The sequence below is a fragment of the Centruroides vittatus genome, unplaced genomic scaffold (genome assembly GCF_030686945.1).
Source record: "Centruroides vittatus isolate TY-2023 unplaced genomic scaffold, ASM3068694v2 contig_911, whole genome shotgun sequence".
NCBI classification, from domain to species: domain Eukaryota; kingdom Metazoa; phylum Arthropoda; class Arachnida; order Scorpiones; family Buthidae; genus Centruroides; species Centruroides vittatus.
The window spans coordinates 99458-121123 of NW_027122600.1; the positions used below are offsets into that span (position 1 = coordinate 99458).

At 26.6% G+C, this 21666-nt stretch overlaps 1 protein-coding gene across 1 annotated transcript; it reads right to left on the reverse strand.

Moving 5' to 3' along the window:
* Nucleotides 1-2829: 2829 nt before the first annotated feature.
* LOC136984275 (glycosylated lysosomal membrane protein B-like) lies at nucleotides 2830-20994 on the reverse strand. Its single transcript, XM_067281191.1, has 6 exons — nucleotides 20749-20994; nucleotides 17276-17545; nucleotides 8342-8530; nucleotides 6380-6607; nucleotides 4564-4835; nucleotides 2830-3061 (listed from the first exon to the last, which is right to left on the reverse strand). The coding sequence occupies exons 1-6, from the start codon at nucleotides 20839-20841 to the stop codon at nucleotides 2881-2883; spliced, it is 1233 nt and encodes a 410-aa protein (XP_067137292.1). The 5' UTR covers nucleotides 20842-20994; the 3' UTR covers nucleotides 2830-2880.
* Between the last annotated feature and the right edge of the window lie 672 nt (nucleotides 20995-21666).

Below are 21666 nucleotides of genomic sequence, written 5' to 3' on the forward strand. Positions count from 1 at the left end.
GAGCGGCTAAGGTGGCAGCCTACCACTCTGGGGGATCCGGGATCGAAAAATCCCCAGGAGTTTTTCGGGGGAGGTCCGACAGCACATTTAACGAAATGCACGAAAAGAATTTTGAATGCCCAGATTAATAATTTGATAGAATTAGTCTTTTGCTAATTTCGAAAATTTTTATATTTTCGAAAACAGCTTTTAGAGAAATTTATATATTATTTTTTACGTCACTAAATCAATATAATAATGTACTAACTACTAATAACGCTAATTTGGATTTCTTAATTGAATTTTAATGAGGGGGGACCTCTATTTTATCACTTGCTGCACCCCTTCCCATTTTGGCATCAAGAAATTATTGTTATCCTAATATTAGCCAATTTCATTTTTAAAAATCAAATTCAGACGATTTTTGCCTATTTTGAACAATTTTATCTTTAACAAATTCTAAAAGTATTTAATAGTTATGCTATTATGAAAGTTACAAACTTTCATAATAGCAAACATATTTTCTTGTAACATAAAAACTGTAAATAGATTTAAAATAACATTTGCCCTTGCATACATAAACAGAAAATTAAATGATACAACTAATAACTAAAGCATGAGTATTCAGCATTTGACCAATCCCATTACAAAAAAAAAAAAAAAAAAAAAAACTTGTAAAGAATAAAAGAAAAAACAAGATCTCAAGTGAAGAGAACCGAAAAACCTTTGCATGAATTTATATCCAAAAGTATATTTCAGAATTTAAATTAAGAAAAATGTTTATTTTTGGTCAATTGCAATTAAATAAATATACATTAGTTTTAATAGGAAAGTTTTAAGTAATGAATTTAAATTACAACATTGAAATGTTTCTTAATACATATATATAATACATAATTATAATTTTTATTAATGAATATGGTATTTGAAAACATCATTTTTCATTTATTCTTTATTGATTTTATTAAAGAAAATCATACTTATTCATTCGAAAATTTTTAAATTACTTATTAAAGATAAAAATATAACTACCAAATTCTTTTCAAAAGCACATTTTTTTTAAAAAAAAGTTAATCTTTTTGTCACATACAATCATGAAAAAAGTAATGAAAAATTAAATGCAAACCATAATTTTTATAAAAATACTCAAATTTTCAAATAAATATCTTCGGAATTCTGAGGATGTTTATAATCTCAAAAGAATAAATTAAAATTAATTACATTTTAAAATTATCTTTATATTTTTTCCACCAGTATTACTGCTACGATATAAATTTGCGAGATGACAACAGTTACCAGCATCTCTTATTGTTTCTTATTACTGTTGGCTATCATTGAAATTAAAAATTTTAAATAAATTTTTTTGTTTTAATTTGGTTGCTAATTTAAGCTGATGCACATGGATGATGAAGTTAAGATGACAGTAAGTTTCAATGATTGATCAAATCATCTCAAGAACAGAAATGATTGGTTCAATGCTCACTATCATCTTAATTTTACATTTATCAACGCTTATACTTCTAGAAATATTGTTATATATTTAGAAAAATTGTTATTCTATAATACTTTTAATACTATTTTATTTATTGAACTGAAGTTTTGATATTCCAGAGTTTTTTTGGTCTATATAATCTCTTAAACCAAACAACTGAAAATGTGAGAAAACTAAATAATTTTCTAGAATTTTTTCTTTAAATAATATTGAAAAAGAATCTGGTAGTTTTGTATCTTATACTTAAAAATTTTAGGAATAAGTCAAAGAATTTTGTCTTATATTTATATATTATCAGAAAATTTAAAAAACTGGACTTGAATTAAAAAAAACTTGAAAAATATAAACCCAGTTTTTCCATTATCTTTCTTCAAAAAATTTACATCAAAATTAACAATGTTATAATAATAACAATACAATTTTTTTATACTTTTACGATCTGTACAAAATAATGGCAAAATCAAATTCCTGAAAAATACCAAATATTTATGCACACGGATGACTTACTTTTTTTATATATACAATGAAGAAAGATCATAATAAATTTATAACACTCATTTCCAGATAATCAGATTGTTGCAATTGAAGAAATATTACAGTAGGAAATTTTAATATTTAATGTCAACATATTGAATATTTGATCTTACATAGGGTGATGCAATTAAAACAAAATTTGATCTTCAATAACCTAATAAATCAGATATACAAACTTTCATAGAAGTAATTAGATACAATGTTAGATAAAATGTTATTTAAAAATGTGCATATAAACACACTGAGTGAATTTTTTTTCTCCAGAGCAGTTTAGATCAATAATAAATTGATATATTGAAATTCAATATAAGCTATATAATTAAGTTCTGTTTCAAATGCATGAATCATTGCATCCAATTATAATTATACAAACGTTCTCAAAGCTTTCCAAGAAAGCCATGACACTACAGACAACTAAATGAAAATCATAATATAACTTCATGAATTGGATTTAATAATTCATAATGTCCTGAGTTATGCTGCACCACCCCTTATATTTTTTTAAAGTTACAATTGATTATAATAATAATAATAATAATAATAATATTAATAAATGTAACAGCATGATTTATAATAAAATCTTTGAATAATTCAGCCAGAAACTATTTTTTAAGTCAATATATATTATTATAAATACTGTATTATAAATTCAATATTTGAAAGTATTTCAATGTTATGTTGTCATGCCAATGTGAATCTCAAAAATTCTATCAAAAATAAATTTAAACACAAATTATTGAATGTTTGAAAATAAATTTTATACTGTTTACAAATGGACGGTAAAGATGATCGCATTAACTCTCCTAAATAAATATTAAAACAAATTTTCCTCAAAAATTTTATTTTGTACTGCTCTTTTTTGAATTTGAATGATTTTACATACTTTCACGACTTAACAGGAGATCGTCCTCTTTTTTAAAAAATTTTCTTATTCCCATATATATACTACCAGCAATCATGCACACAAATGGTGTTCCAAATCCAATTGCTATCGTCAAAATAAGAGCTATAGTTGGAGAGTCTTCTGGTGGAACTCCCAAGCCTATTGTCAGATACCTAAAAAAAAGGTTAGCATTAAATAATTATAATAGAAAATTTATGTTTTTAAATAAATTTTAATGAAAATGTATGCCAAACTAATTATTTCAAAAAATGTTTTTTTTGCATTGAAGAAGTAAATTCATAAAACTTACTTTATATACTACATACAAATTTTATACATTTTAATATTTTAAAAAATATAGGTATCATTTATAAATGAACTACTTTTTTTTATATTGTTAGATTAATGTGTTTTGATAAAATCACATTTAAATGTTTACTTAAATATAACAATTCATAATTATTTTGATAATTTCATTTGAGTATTATACATATTCTAAAAACATCACAGCCAAAATTTGATCAGTTACCTTTTAAAATAATTTAAATTTCATTCTTAAAAACTAAATTATATATATGTTAAGAGAGATTCAACTTATATTTCCCATTTATTGTTGATTTTTATATATTTTCACAATACTTTTATAGACTTATCCAAAAATTTGTTATTAATCACTACTAAAATAAGAAATGACAGTTATCATCATCATCATCATCATTATTATTATTATTATTATAAAAATACAGTAGAGCGTCGTTTATCTGAAAGCCGATCAACCGAAGCATCAGTTAACCGAAAGCTTTCCAGTCGGACTGTGTTGTGCTGAATCAAATGTTTTTGATTAACTGCTAAAATATAATTTTTTTTTTGTTTTTATATTTTTAAATATATTTATTTCATTTGTACAAAATAAAGTAATAATTTTTAACGATACAATAACCACGATTATTATTATAAAAATTTTTGTTAGACTTAAAATCAACGAAAATTCAACGCAAAGCGACACACAACGGAGAAAAATTTCAACATGGGATTGGTTAATATAGTTTTACGTACATAATCGGTTATTCGAACAACCCCAGTCCCCAACTGATTCGGATAAACGACACTCTACTGTAATTATCATTTTTAATATGTTAAAATAATGATAGCACATTTGTAGAGACATGTATCAGAATTCTTTTTAGAAGTTTTCTGTTAAGTTGGAGAGTTGATGATTATTGACATTTTTCTAATCTTCTACAAATTGTTTCATTTTGCTATAATGGAATATAGGAGGTTGCTAATTTCTATTCATTTTACTGTAATGTTATAAAGCCAAAGCCACAGAGTTGCTTTGAATAAATTTAAATTAATAAAGCATACTTCATTATTATTTAAATCATGTGATAGAGAAGAATTCTGTTCCTAAAAGTTTATGCAAATTTATTAAAAATGTAGAAGAAGAAATAAGAAAAAAATTGGGAAATTACAACAATCAACCATGAAAATTTTTAAAATTCTACTGTTTCTAAATGGCATGATTTGTTTTTATTAATTTAAATTTAACATATTAAAATTTTTAACAAACTCTTTGATTTTCTTACTTTGAGTTATTATTTTAATATTGATGATATATATAAATTAAGGTAAATGGTAAATAAATTTAAAATGATATATATCGTTATAAACTTACCAAGAAGTATATTTTTTGTCCTTATAAAATTTGTCTCCTGTCATTCCAAATGAAATATTCCATGTTGAAATTTGTATTGTCTTGTTATTTTCAAAATATGCAGAAATAATACTTTCTAAAGGAATTTGATCAGTTTTCATTACATTGTATATTTTTACATCAGTTGACAGTGAAACAGTTGAGTCTTTATCAGTATATGCAACTGGTTTCCAAAGAAGGTAACTAGCACATAAATTACTACAGTTTGATGAAGCAGTCAAGAGTTTAATTGTCTGTGGAAAAAGATTTATAATTGATATTACATAATTCTATTATGTTATTTTTGAATTTTAACAAAAACTAAATCCATTTTCAACCCTTACATCAAATAAAATTATTAATCTTCTTAATAAAGGAAATCAAAATAATAAATTTAAAAATACATTTATAAAAATGTAATTTCTAATAATAATTTTTGTAAAATACAATGTGACCCCGGTTTATAAATTCTTGATATACGAGAATTCAATATGAGCTATTTATCTTTCTTATTGTTCTTCCTGATTTACAAAAAGAAATTATTCAACATACTAAACACCAAGCAATACTTATGAAAACAAAATAACGTACAAAATAAAGATAAAAATTCCTGCACTCTCCAATTATATGATTCATATGTTCCTGTCTCCATTTCCTTTGTTTCATTCATTTTGTGTCTTCATTCACTATAGGTAATAATATTTGCTCTTATGAAGTTGTAATAGTTCAATTAACTCTCTCTACATTACAGATCCTTCTATTGGCAATTACAATTTCATTAATTAAAAATAAATTTTATTTTACTCTATTTTACTTGTTTTCTGTTTAGTTACTGTTTTAACTAAATTTTATTTTCTTACCATTAAATTAAGAAATGTCTGATAACTTACATATCTGCTTCTCTTAAGCTGTATTTGCTTTTCTCCTTTCATTTTTTTTCTCTTTTATATTGGTAAATAACCTAATGTTTTCATTATTTTATTTCATTTCATTCAGAATCATTAACTGATAAGTAAATATTTGTTCTGAAACACTTTAATCTTATGACAAGAACATGAGTGGGACGATTGTGTTATGCCAGAACAAAGTTCAAATTTAAACCATTAAAAATAATGGATAGGTTTGTTCCTATTTACAAGATTTTATGTTAAGAGAGATTTTAAGAAATGAGAAACACTTATAAATCTGGGTTACACTGTAATATTTTTTATTATTAAATTTCAATTATGATAAATATAATGGAATTATATCAAGATACAAACCATATTTAATTCAGAACTGAAATATTACATGTTTATTAAGGAACCACTAAAATTTAGAAATAGAAATAAATAATTTTTAATGTTGAGTCAGAATTAAATATGGCTACATTACTATAATTAGAATAAAACTTAAACAACATGTAGAAAAGAACCATATAAGCAAAACATTTTTTTCAGATAGTATGTTAGAGTAATATAATTTGGATGCAACTATAATGTGATCATAAAATCCCTCTGCAATGGGTGGGGAAATGGGAGGAGCTTCCAGAAACAATGTAATGATGTCAGGCAGACTGTATGTTGAAAGAGTTAAAGTGAGTTATGACATCATCTCTTGGTGGAGCCACACTGTATGGCCCACTGCAGAGAGACTTTACTATCACACTGTATAAATGCATTTACTAGTAAGAGATTATAATCTATTAAGTTTTAGTTTCAGTTAAAATAAAGCAATATAAATAATTCAAAGTTTTAATAAATTATTTTAAATTAAAAAAACTATATTAAATTATTAAGACTGATTGCATTAAACATACACTAAACACTCCTGGGGTGAACTCATCATCAAGATTGCTGCTCTCTTTCTTATGAAGTGTAGGCTCTTTTTCTTCAGAATTATATATTGCCATATATTCCACAGCATATCTGGATTTTGTACTATTAATTTTCAAATTGCTTAAGATTATTCCAACTTCATTATTGGCAGAATTATGTAAGAGTCGAGGTGGTCTCTCTCCGCGACTATCATCACCAAATGCTGATAACTGTAACAGAAATTGTTTACAATTGTTTCATTTAAAAAAAATAAATGTACTGTACATAATATAAACATTTAAATTAAATGCTATTGATAACTGTTTATTAAAAATCTAACATTTATATAACTGCATTATTCTAACCTTTTATTTTAAACCATAGTATTAGTCTGTATTTTCATTTATATGAAACACTCTTGTAATAGCCAAACACATTATTATAAAATACAATGACAAAGACATTAATTGTAATATTGATTTATTTTTAATTCAAAACAAACAGATATTAATATGAATAAAATAGTTTTCAGTATTTGAAATTTTGTGTTTTATTTTGATACTTACATATTCTTCAATAATTTTAATTTAATGAAAAATATATAATGTAACTAGAAAAAAATGATAATGTGGTATCACTATAAAGAATTTTTTGTTCAACAACATATGAATCAAAAAGTATTATGGAATATTATGAAAGTTACACAAAGTTTAGCATAAGAGATCAAGGTTACTATACAGCACATATACAATATTTTCTAAGAAAAAGAAATTAAGGAGGAGTAAAAATGTATTTGGTCCTGAATAGGAATGATGATAAAATTCTTCAATAGTGTTAAATGTTCTTAGATAATAAGAATCAGTGGAACACACAGACAGAGGGCCCAGGACCCCTGGCACCCTCCAAAGAAAGAGGAAAACAAACACTAGAAAATTTTCCAAAAGTCTTTTCCTAATTAAAATTCCTTTTTTATTTATACTGTGTTGTATCTTCTACTTCTATACTACTTATGAATTAGCAGTCACATACAATGGAAATTTTTTATTCATTTAACTCAGCTTGCCCAAGATTAAGTCTTGAGTGCACCCCTGATAAGAACATTAAATAAGTAGTAGCAAGATTGATTTATCACATCTTCACTAACAATATTAAAATTTTTTTTCAATGTAAAGAATTAGTTATGAATACATGTTATATTTCAATTTATACAATATAGTTAAAACAAATTACATACATCAGTAATTAAAAACTCTAAACAGAGACAAGAAGTATAGCAAATCAAATATTGGATCCCCAATATTGGTTAAGTATTTTCTTATTAGTTTTATCAACATATTAACCATTAACTAGATCTAAAAGAACAGAACTAGAAGCTAAAATAAATTTTTATATCTCTATATTTATATTTCAATTTTTTACTATCATAATTGATAAAACACAACAGGATTGGATATTCATCTGAATGGATAATTCATTCAGATTCTCAGAACAGATTTCATAATTATGTTTTTTCAAGTAAAATTAATTTTAAATATGTTAATTGAAATAAAATTACAGAACTTTAAATGTTGTGTATTTATAACAACATGTCTTAAGAAAAATTAATCATTACTTAAGTGCGCACACTTTTATTTATTAAATCTTCAACTTCCTTAATTTTGTCAATAGTAGTAAATCATTTATGCACAAAGGAAAAATTCAGATATGTAACTTAATGAAGCAAACTACACTTAATTCACTATGATTTATTTACTTTTTCTCAAAGACAAAAATTATATTTTATTGTAAAATTTTCAGTAATATTTTTAATAAAATTGATGATTGTTTGTTATTAACAAAAAAATCAGTATAATGGAATTTGATATACATATAATTGTGACCAAAAATAAAAAAATGATTGAAAAAAATTTTTTTTATATGATTTTCTAATGTAACTAAAGATAAATTGTTTTACTATATCATACCTGAAAGATAAATTTGCCTTTTTCAAGAAACTCTGTAGAATTTTCACTTGTTTCAAATATAATGGAACACAAATCACTATTATTTGTTATTTTATCAGAAAATGTCCAATTAACACCAGAAAAGTCCATAGATTCACAAACATAATCAGTCATATTTCCAGTATCGTCTGCATCATCATATCGTAAAAGCTGGAAAAAGTAAATAAAATTATTTATAACTTACTATTTTATCACAGCAGATAAATATAGTTTTTAAATAAATTCGAAATTGAAGAAAGTTATCAAAATAAAATAATTTCATTTACATGTACCGTACACGAGCTACCACGTAGGATTCCATCCATATCATTTGTCAAAAAATTTACATATGAAGTCAAATACAAATTTATCCTTTATTTCAATAGACTGTGATGTGTTTAGACCTTAAAAGTCCTCCCCAGACAGGACAAATCTGTTGCAAAAATAATCACCTACCTTTAGCCAAAATTATATAGCATTTGTATATTTAAATTAGCCAAAATTTAGGCTGATAACAAATATACTTTGTTATTTGATTAGTAATGTAATTCAAGCTTAATTTTGTATGAGTTGTTCAATTCTTAAATGGATAAACTTATATTTGATAATTGAAAAAAACTACTTTTTAATCAGATTTTATATTTGTAAATTTATTAACAACAACATTTCCTTAGTTTTTGGAATATCTTAATTCCATATTTTCATACAATAAATTGAAAAAATTTATCAAAACAATCTAACATTTCAATGGAAAATAACATGTACAGTACTTTTAATTAATCAGCATAATTACTTTTATTAAGAGCTTTGAATTTAAGTATAATCCTCATTTGGTACCATTTAATTTTAGTTAATATTGTCACTTTTGTCAGAATTAGATCCTTTGGTGTTCAATTACTGTTGTCAAATTTAAATATTCATTTTTGGTTAATAAAATTATAGAAATTTCATTGAAAAATTTAACAGTAACCAAAATAAAAATGAAGCAAAATTCAATACACCATAAATAAAAGCACTTTTGCTTCTATTATTAAGGTTTCACTAGTTAGAATGTGTAAAAAAACAACAGAAAATAGTATAATTTAAATGATAATTTAACTTTTAAGTGTTTACAAGAACACGAAATTTAACTTTACAGAATTAAAATAATTATAAATGGCATACCACAAAAAATTTCATTTTTTTAATACATAAAAGGTTAATTAAAAAAACAGTTTCAGCTAAAAATGAAGTACATTTTTTCTAGGAAAAATATCATTTTTTTTCCAGTTCCATTTTGATTTAAAATTCTATTTCAATAATAAAAAAAATGTTTGTAGTGTGCCAATTTTAATTTTAAGTACTTAGTAAGATAATATATATTGTTTGTTCATAAGTAACATTTTAAACATAAAAAAAACATTAACTTAAAAATTAATTATTGCATATTAAGTTTTTTTTTTTTTTTTTGAATAATCTGTCAATTATTATTATTTTTTATTTTTTGTGTTAAAATTATTAGGGTTTCTTTAAATTTAAGTTACATTCCTTTCTATTGTTCTTTTACATATTCTGACTGATGAAGTCTTAGTAATAAAAGCAAAAGTGCTTATATTTATAGTTGTATACTAAAAATCACTTGACAGGATTTAGGAATGCTAAATAAATCCATTTCTTTAGTTTAAATTTGAATAACCTTACAAATAGACAAATTAAATAATACATTTAAAGCAGGGGTGGGAAACTTTTTTAGCCATTACCCCAAAATATATTTGTGTAAGTCGACATTACCCCTCTCATTTTGAAAAGAAGAAAATCAATACAAATTTAAATTAAACACTATTTATTGAACCATTTTACACTGAAAATAATAAATAATAGACAAACCAAATAAACTTATCATTTTGGAACACAATAATTTCATTGAAAACTTTTACTCTTTAGATTTTGGAGAAATTTCTTATTACCCCCAATAATTTCACTTTTACCCCATTTGGGGTAATTTACCACGGTTCCCCGACTGCTGATTTAAAGTCACAGAATGTGAAATTTAATTTTTGTTGAAAAGCAGACAAAAATAGCTATTTCTCTATTAGAAAGTGTTTATCAACATCAATATGAAGCACAGTCATCTGTCCACCTGTGTTTTCTGTAAGGAGTCATATACACCTCTATTTATACCTAACCATTCACATGACCCTTATTGTTACAAAGTCTCTGCTTTTCAATCTCTGGTAAAAAGGGCTCACACACATTGTTCAGAGAAAAATGAAAAGGGAAACGAATTATCTTGGATCAAGGCCTTAGCAACACAGTATGGATATCTGTCCTCTTTGGTCAAACATCTTATAAAACAATATACAAATAAGGAGAACAGAACTATTCTACAAGAAGAACGAATGAAAGTTACCACATACAATGAAACACTTTCTAATATACTGTATTTACTCAAATATAAGACGACCTCGCATATAGGATGAGATGTGATTTTAAAGATCAAAATAAAGAAAATTAGATTTATTAATACAGTTCTAATTTTATTTTGTTTAATCACAAGTAAAATATCAAATGAACATAAATGCACACATTGTCCCACAAAAATTACTGACATTTAAACTTCAAGGAAAAATCTTGTAAAATCAACAACATAATTTGTTCAAGTAAAGCTGGACAATCTGGAACCTTTTTTGCCAATTCTTAACAGTTGATTACACTTGTGAGTTTCTTTGAATTCTAATTTCCAAATAGTCATCTGTTTTCACATGGGAATGAATTAATTACTTATATCGGGCTCCCATATAATTTTGAAATTCTATTCAAAAGCTTTGCTTTTCTTATTGCTATTCATCTTTACTCCTGACAATACACAAGAACGATTCAAATGACGCAGATAAAATACTTTTGTTTTTAAACACCAGAAGGTGAGAATCTGGTAAAAAATGCAAATACAGTTTACAAAAATTACACAAAAATGCAAAGAAGCCTTCGCTCATGCATATAGGATGACCTAGGTTTTTGAAGCAGTGAAAAATGAATAAAAACCTTGTCTTATATGCGAGTAAATACGGTATATAGAGAAATAGCTAGGACCACTAAAGTGCACATAGCATATCGACTCTCTCCAACAATCTTCTCTCTCATCAGAAATGAAAAAAAACCATATACGTGACTCAACTCACCAGGGGTTTACGCCATACCTCTTTATGGCAACTGAGTTTAACACTCATTAATATACATTGGAGTAATCACAAGAGGTCTTGCCATGAGGATGAAGGAACATGAATATTCCATAAGAAAAAAGCTGACAACCATGGTGGAACTACACAGAGTGTAGTTCAACCCGGTACAGAGAAAATTCGTACACAGAGTGTCGGATAAAGCACAACTCAAATACCTCAAGGCACTTGAGATCTATCGTGCAATTAAACAGAGAGTTGTTATTGACTTCAAGGAAACAAACACGCTATCCACAGCATGGCGTGCCATTTTTGAACTAGATTCCGCCGACATAAACCCACATTAATGAAAATTTAAACTATGGAGGATATTTACATCGTAGTAATTAACGTGAAATTAATTGATTATTTATTTATTTATTGTTTAAATAATATATATATTTTGAAATTTTATCCCAAATATATAAATTTTAATGTAATGTATTCGAATCATGTAATCAGTTCAAACTTTTAAAAAACATTCTATTTTTGTTAGCCATTTGTTTGATATTGTATATACCTGAGGATGTTTATTTCACATAGACAAAAACGTTCGTAAATTTGTCCTTTTTTCTTGTTATGTGCTGGTGTTGATTTTGTGTGAGATATATTTATACAAGCCCAGTATTTGAGATAAATTTCTTAATGATTACCCCATTCTGAAATATTGAATGAAATAGATTCCAATACACCCATACATGGAATTTTCCCCTTTTTTGACTTTATTGGGTTTGGGAAGTCTCAAAACACGGAGATTTGCAAAAACCTCGAAAGATCAAATTTGACAATTTCAACACTTTCCCTTGTTGTCCATATGTAACAGCCAGAAAAGTAAAATGAAAAGCTTGACTAGAAGCAGGTTAATTTCAAATCCATCACCAAAACCATTCTTGGGTGATATTCATCCAAGAATGGTTTCAGCATTGTGACAATAATTTAAAAAGACTGCCCAAACCATCTTCATATTTGACCAATGTTACTCAAGGATTATTACAACCAATGCCAATTATCATCTTAGTTTTACAATGCAATGATAGAGTTTACAGCCAGAAAACTTTAGAGAAAATTGAATCATGTTACCATCAGTTTTGATATAAACCATCTAACAAAGACTTGAGAGTAATTTTTATGCAAAGAGAATGTTTTATCCCTCCTCAATTCTTTTAATAGAAAACCTTGTTTTCACTAGTCAAACACCACTTCTTTTAGAATCCAGACCAGCATTCTTTATACAAATGAATCAATTTAAGAAATGATTCTCAATGTGTCTTCACCAAGAAGGGACTTTTATCTCCAATATCAGATAAAGACTTCATTAATAGCAGTAATCTAGTGGCCTGGAGTGACAAATTTCTGAGCAGATGGATTGCCATTCTGTTTGTACTTTGATCATTCTTTACTAAATGCAAAACAAAGTTTTCTAGGAGCTAATAGAACCTAATTTCTTTTAATAAAAAATGCTCATCTATATAATATTTAATGGTATCATTAACCTCTTGAGATCCACTACTAGAAAAAACTTTTTTTTAATTGAAGTTTTGTTATATTATTGACCTTTGGGTGTCACTTGTTAGTAAATTATCATTTTTTTTAATATTTTGTTTTCGGTCATTAAAAAATGGTATGTGTCATATATGACACAATGGATCTCTACCTGTACAAAATGCAAACTTTCCTGTTCATGTAAAAATGGTTTATTTGACTGTTTTTGTACAATAATTGACATTTTATATTTACATATGACATGCTTTGAAGCAATTTTTATTTGTCACAAGGCACAGATGGATTTTGCATTTGATACAGTACACTGTAGCTCATACACTTTTATATCAGTGCATTTGGCAGCAGTGATTTTTGCCATTTGCAATGATTTCTGGTATGTGTTTTGCTCCACTTTTGCATTGTATTTTTCTAGGATGTAGAGTTGGAGTATTTTATTATTATTTTCCTTTTCTTTGTCATCTTCAGTGTTCATTTTTTATTTTCTGTACTATCTGAATGTAATAGCCATTTTGACACTTTTACTTTAAATTTTAAATATTGAAGTGTGTTTTTCTTTCTCTTTTTTTATTGCTCTGCTATCTCTTCTGCAGGCTATCCAAAAATTGTTTTCATGTCATCAGCAGTAAAGTTCAAAAGTTTTTCCATGTGAATCAGTGATATTTGATTTGTGCATGTCATCATCAAGCAATGACATCAAAGAGATTCTCAGGAATATAATTCAAGAAATATTCTTCAGACTCACACTTCTTACCCTTTCAGGGTTCTTCCTGAAATGCAGCAGCTGGTAGCAAGGGCTTAAATTTATTTGTATGGCACCATGGTGAAGTCTGTTACTGCACTGATGTCAAGAAATCTTCCTCTATTTACATAGCTGAAGCATCATTTTCATCATCGTCAAATGTATCATCTAATGACTTACATTCTTCAGGACAGTTTGGTTGATAAATGTTCTGACTGGTTTAAATGTTTGGTCACTGTCTTCATCACTGGACCAGCCTTCCAGTCCACACAAATTTCTATCAATATCAAGTGTCCTATCATGTTCCTTCCTTATTTCATCTGTTGTCACTGAAAAATTTATAATAAATGTCAATGATTTAGTTTTAATATATGATTTATGATATTAATAATTTATAAATTCTTAACAAACAAAATCCTGCAGACCAGATAAATAACTATACAAAAACAAATCACAGAAATTAATTTATTAATTTATTAATAAAAATAAATAATCATTTTTATTAATAAATTAATTTAATAAAAAATGAAAATAAATAATAGAATACATATTGCTGACTAAATGACAAAATAACTATAAAAGTAAATAACTTGCCAATATGAAAACAGTTCATAGGCTGTAATGTAATTATTGTAACACTAAGAACCAACGTGTCATATACGACACATTCAAAAGTTAGCTCATCTTATGAAATACTGTTATTAATATAAGTTTTAAAAAATACTCTTATATAATCTTAGAAGTCTCCTGAACAAAACCACGTTTAAATTGTAAAATTATAATAGATAGTAATAGAGAAAAATGAATACTTACATGAAACAGTCATACTTGTGATCACTTCCAAAAACATGTGCTCAGACAATCACTCATATTTTCCTTCATCTCTATCACAGTGGGATGAATGTGGTCTAATAAGATTCACTAAACTCTAGCGATGAAAGGAATAACTAACATAAATGTTTAGCAAGCAAATAAGAAGAGCTGCTTCTCATTCTTTGGAAGGAAAATTGTGTGTCATATACGACACTCGGCATCCCAAGAGGTTAAGAATGAAAATGTTCGAAGGATGAATTAAGTAGATTTCTAAATACAACATGCATTATTATATTCTAGTAAAATGCCTTGAAATTAAATGAACTCTCATCAGAAGCTTTGAAAAATAGAAATTATTTCAAAATCTTATCTAGATAAGGCAATCTTATCTACATGACTCATGTTGCACAAGCTGTTTAGTTGTGAAAAATTATATTTTTTAAATTAATTTTCTATATGGCTAACTGATGTCTAATATCTCAGTTTGGAATCTCACAATTTATCAAAATGACAGTTATTATGTTTAACTCATTTTTTAGTATGAAGATTTAATATTTCTTAGCATACAATACAGAAGTTTCAAATTTTATTAAGTGTGCTTTGTTTATTTTTTCAATAATTTATTTTTGGATTTCAATTTTGAACATTTGTATATAGGTTAATTAACTTAATCAATATAAATGTTCTATTAGAATCTGATAAAATGATTTAAAACAATTCTAATATTTTTGAATTAATCGACAACCTTCAAGAGTACAACTTTTCAAGATAATATAATGTAATTTCAGAATATATTAAGTTAGATATCTAAATGTGTAATTTTGGAAAATATCAATGTTCTAATGAAAAATTTCCTTAAGTTTTAAATGCAAATAGTATTTGACAAACAAGTTTTTCATTTTTCAATAGTCATCTATCTAATTCTATATTTTGTTAAAATAATCCAATACATTCATTTAAAAATTCTTATCAGAACTTTTAAAGTTCATCATTATTACACACACATTACATATAAAAAAACCACATTTGAAAATAGTCAAAGTATTTATAGTATGACTGTATGAGTATGTTTGTATGTATGATTTGTGTGAGTATGCTTCAGGAACACAATTAATGCATTAATTGTGTTTCTGAGGCATACTCATACAAGATTTATTCAAATTAGGATTAATTATCCCATAGAAACACATTAAACTTTGTTGGGATATGTTCCACAAACACAAATATTCACAAATTTGACAATTTTTTGACTTAACTTATACAAGTAAATTAAAATTAACAGAATATTAAAATAACTAAAATAAAATTAGATGAAACTTTTAATAAAAATCTATATGTACTATATAAGGAAAAAATATTTTATTAATAAAAATTCAATTGGACTATTGAAATTCAATCATCTTCCTGTTTTAAATTAAAATCAATCAAATTATACTGTTTGAATAACCTTTTTAACCTTTATAACAGAATAAATAATTACATTAGTGTTAAAAGTCAAATGTTTTAAAATACTTTAAAGTTTGGCTATCTTTTCTTTAATAACAACAATATTGGATAATACAGGTCAACCATCAATAATCCAGCAATCAGAAATCTGGTTCCATCATTAATATGGCATTAATTTCAGCTAGTGTAATTTAAAATTTCCCATGTTGCCACACACACACACTCGCTGTTGTTGATTAGGGTGCTCAATGTTGAAAGATGTACAAAAATAACAAAATATATGACAATAGTTTTTGTTTATTGTTTGTTTTTTTCTTTGTTAACCAACTTATTAATTTGCCAGATGCTTTAAAGCATCTGGCAAATTAATAAGTTGCATAAGTTGCAATTAATAATTGCATAAGTTGCAATTAATATTTTGCAAAATGGCAAAATCACTTATCTAATCTTACTGGTCCCAATGATTAATGATAGTCAACCTGTCTTGTTATTCATTTCCATGTTTTTAATTATATTTATTACAAAAAGAAATGTGAAAAATGAATACAGTTGGATCTCCATATTCACAGGATCAACACTTTCCATGTAAAGATGAAATTCTGAGAAAATACTGAAACAGCCTCAGAATTTCCTACGCATGTCTAAACATTTATGCAAACCATCTACAATTAACAGAAGAATGTATAAATGAATTTAAAACGTTTTACTTATGTTTTACAATAATGAGTAACATTTTAAACTACTCTTTCTGAAAATATTGTATCAAAATTTTGTTATAATATAAAGAACAAGACATGTATCAAAGTATTCACCATAGGATTTATTATGCCTCAGTAATAGTCTCCAGATGTTATGGAAAAAACAGAGTTGGCTGATATCAAGACTGCCAGTTTGGAGCCAATAATGTTGAAGTTGTGCTTTCAGGAACTTTATGATGGAAAGCTGCTACTTTTCTTGTTTGAAGTATTATTAAGGTTTTCCCTTGAACTTCACTGCATAAAAAGCATCATCTCATTAACAGTAGTAGTTTTCAAGACATTTAGCATCATGCAGTCTGAAGATGTGCATGCTCATCATCACTCGAAGTGAATGTAGTAAGCTGCAGCATAATTTTAATATGATAAATTTTGTGACTGCCATTGGAAATACATTAATCTGCAAATACAGATCCCATTGAATATGGAGACTGAACTGTACAAAAGTTTTAACATAAAGACTCACCTTTGTCAAAAGCATAGCAAATGAATAGAGTGGTTTTTCTGTAAATGATATTGCATTTTTAGGATAATCAGACAAAAGAACTGTCCAGTTAATTTTAAGTTGCACACTAAGATTTGTTTGAACTATTAAGGCACTAGGTATTCCTCCATGTGTACTCCATAAATAATGAAGTACATCATTAGGACCAACTGCTTCCGTATAAAAAATAGATACTTTTGAAGACTTGCATTCCGGATATTCATCACAATCTGGATTAAGCAAGAGAGATAACTAGAAAATATTAAATATTAATAAAATATTTATACAAGATGATTATAATTGTAATTATTTATATTTGTTGCAATTTAATAACAACAGAATTACATCATTAAAACTAAAATTTATTCCAAAAATCATCTCTAAATTCTTTAAAATTTAATAAACCAACATTCCCCAAAAATCAATAGGGTCATTATTTAAAATGTTTCTGAAAACAAAAGTTTCCAATATTAGATTAATAAAAAACTGCAAGAAATCAAAATATATCTTTTACTTAAATTAATGTGCTATAATCAGTATTATTTTGTCACTAGAATAGTTTTAATCTCTAAAGAATTTAATTTAATTATATTACCAATTTCTAAAATTATACATATATGAACGAGGGCATCGCCAAGGGGGGCAGGAGGGGGCAGCTGCCCTCCCCTAGAAATTCGAAAAAAATTATTTAAATGCTAAGTTTTAATTAAAATAATCTTCTTAGGCTTCTTGTAAGTTAAAAAAAAATGTTTTAATTAAGATATTTCTTTTCTGGTACATAGTAAATGATTAAAACTTTATGAATTGTTTTTATTTTACCTACATGCAATTCATATCCTCTATCAATTTACGTCATCTTGCCCCCCCTGGCCCATTGGCTGGCATTGTCCTTGTATATGAAGTAAACATCTAATAGTTCAGCATCATTAAGAGGAATAGAAGTTCCAAATTATTAGATATTTCAAACTGTTAGAAATTCATAGGCCTTATTTTACAATTATATTTGTTACATAGCATAACTAAAAGCATTAACAACGTCTAAAAATCATTACCAATAGATACAAGTTATTTTTCTCTATCATGGTGATATTTTCTAATAATGAATTAAACCATTATTAAATTTTGAATAAGATAGAAATACATAATTTTAAATATAAAATCTAGATATAAACATATTTCTTTTAAAATAAAATACTAATATCATTTTAAATGAAAAAATTATTTAAGAAATACAGGGTGCTTGGCTGTGAGGTTATTTGAAGTCAAAGGTCTATCTTGGCAGGGTCCCAAACCTGACTATCTTAAAGATCAACTTATAACAGATCACAATGAACATTTCCTTCAGGCATGTTATATTCTACTGTAGAGAATGCTGTGCACAGGATGCTATATCTGGTCCAAAAGAATGGTGGCCACATTGAACCTGGGGAAAAGAATGTGCTGATAAAAGATATTATTCACTTGTCTGTCTATTTTAACCCTTTTACAGTGCACAGTGTCATATTTTCCCCTATTGGTGACTTGAAACTAAATTTTTTTTGAGATATAATCTTCCCATATCTTAGTCTTCCTACCAAATTTGGTGCCATTCTGATTGTTAGATCAAGCTACAGATGGCTTTGAGTAATGTCAGTTTAATTATGGCCACATTTTATATTGATATAGGTTTATGACATTGTTAAAGCAATTATAAATGTAATTGTGCCATTTCTATTCCTTAGTCATATTCTAAAAAAATATAAAAAAATAAATACAAATATTTATAGCATAGTTGACTTCTTATCTCATTTATATCATTCCATATTGTAGACAAGCATTCAAATATCTTAGCTTAACTATAACTGTCTTGTTATGATTTTATATAACCTCTCATTCTTAAGTTCTCTTGAAATAAAAAACAATAATTATTTTAATAGTTCTTTATCATACCATTTGCATTATGGAAGTGTCAAAACATTTTCATGAAGAAAGTGATATATGATATGATAAAGAACTATTAAAAAATTACCTGGCATTAAAGCACAGACAATACATAAATTTATACTTTAAAGTCTGGATAACAATAGTTACACTTCTAATCATAATGAATCTCTGTTTTAAAAAATAAGTTAGATTAACATTTAAATATTTGCAATACCTATTACAGGGGCTAATTTAAGGCAAGATTCCAGCTCTAAATGAGAAGGCAGGAGATCACTACACTCTTATTCAGTTAGAATCTTACCCAATTCAATTCAATTTAATTTTTATTTTTCAATTTCAACATTGTGTATATATAAATTACAGGTAAAGTTACTTTAAGTTAATTTTTATTTATGTGCATACTAGCCACGTGTGCCTCGCATTGCTCGAACTTTCGAGGGGGTGGGGAGGTCGGGTCAGGAGAGGGTGATAAAAACAATGGTCTTAGTACCGAAATGTATATTTATTGACCAGAGTGTTTACATTAATGAAACTGTAAAAAAAAATTGCTTGGGCTTAAATGGGTTGGCTTGAGGGTTGGTTGGGGTGAGGACCACCACAGTATTTTTTTCTAGGTTGTCGCAGAACATTTATGTCAAATGGTATAGAACCCTTTACCTACCATACATATATATACACCAGAGCTCTCAACCATGGTTTGCATGGGCAGTCCACTTTTCAAAGATTCCATCTACACATCTGCTGTTTGGCATTTGTCAGCTTTTTCGTTGATGATTCCAATTTCCATTTTCTTACATTTATTCCATTTTGGACAATTTTTTTTTTTTCATATATACAAATCTACTAATCCTTTTTTTTTTCTTGTTGTTGCAGTTGATTGTCAATAAACAACCGTAAAATGCAATAAAAATTTTAATAACTAAAACATTTTCGATTATTTTTGATGACTTTTCTCAAGGTCGACCGTAAATATTCTTCAATCGAGTGCCATATATATTTTTTCTTTGGCCATCAAAGAAAGCAAAAGAACAAATATACACAACTCTTTTGAAGATTTTTTTAAGCAGAGGAAAATAATGTTTATGAATAAATGTTTATGCAGCTACATAAGAAAAAATCAGTGACCAAGTGTGGTCTAAATTCTATATTTAGGAAAATCGTTCTTTTACATCATACTGTGGTAATAAAACCATTACAAAATGATCAAAATGTAATAAAATAATCTTATATCATATTTAACAATTTATTTTACCATTTCTGTACATTTCGCCCTAGAGAAGTCAATCAAAATTGTCAAAACCACTATATTTTGATTAAAATTTTGGGAAAATGTCAGCTTTTTGGCCATGATATCAGCTGTTATCAAAATCACAGGTTGAGAGCTGATAGACACACTTTGACTTCTAGGTATGTTTTGTAGGCCTATACACAAATTACCTAAAAGTAACTTCTACCTAAATTAACTATTAGGTTTTATATGTATTTAATAACTGTTACATGTTAAAATTAAAATAACAATATTTATCACTTACATTTCTCTTAACTTCACATTTTGCAATGGAAAAGACTAGATAAGTAAATAATAATATTAAGAATTTTTTCCATGCGTAACACAAATTCGCCATAAGAGAAGCTGAAACAATTTCAAAATAATTCACGATAATAACTGGAACGGAAACATAATATATTCTCAATACATTTTATAATACGAAACAAAAATTTACAGAAAAATCTTTAAAACACATGACTAGCTGTTATCACGTGATATAGAAAATAGGAGAAAATGTCAATGAGCCAGCTACTATTTTTTTTTTTTTTTTATTGATTTCTTATATATATTTATGACTCTGTAATCTAATAAAATTTATTATATTTTATTTAAAAGTATTAATTGATATTATCATATTTATTTATAATATTGTTAAGTTTTTAAAATTATGTTTGATTATATATTTTGCTACAAGAGGGCTATCCATAAATGACGTCAGTATTCAGCCCAAAACCTGAATGGCGGACGGACGTGCGCCGCCATCTGGCAATTCTATACGGTCGTAATGGCATTTGCTACGTCTAGAATGGCGAGTAGACGATCGGCTTAAACTTCATTTTTTGTGTTTGTGGTTAAAATTATGACGTATTTTATTAAAATAATGATTAAAATATTATTCGTAAAAGCTTAAATAAAGAAACAGACGATTTAAATCCAGAAATTATTTAATTATTCAATTTTTTAACAAGTGATGTGAAGTGCCTATAGAATTTACATATATTGTCTTCATAATAGCTTATCCTAAGGTAGGTTTGTTCTTCCACGGCATCTTCTACAATCAACAGCGTAATACGTTTGTAAATTTTCTAAAAATTAATTTTCCGAGCTGCTTTCGAATTTACATACGCCACTACTTCCCTCGACAAAAGTATGAGGTGGTCGTATCGTCCGATTTGAAATT

What these genes read in the sequence shown, in the direction of transcription:
- LOC136984275 (XM_067281191.1), bottom strand. Translation starts at nt 20,841, where the DNA reads ATGGCGAATTTGTGTTACGCATGGAAAAAATTCTTAATATTATTATTT. An exon ending in AAGGCAAATTTATCTTTCAG is followed by an intron (nt 6,608 to 8,341) that starts GTATGATATAGT and finishes TTTCTGTTACAG; the next exon opens with TTATCAGCATTTGGTGATGA. An exon ending in TCACCCCAGGAGTGTTTAGT is followed by an intron (nt 4,836 to 6,379) that starts GTATGTTTAATG and finishes CTTTTTCCACAG; the next exon opens with ACAATTAAACTCTTGACTGC.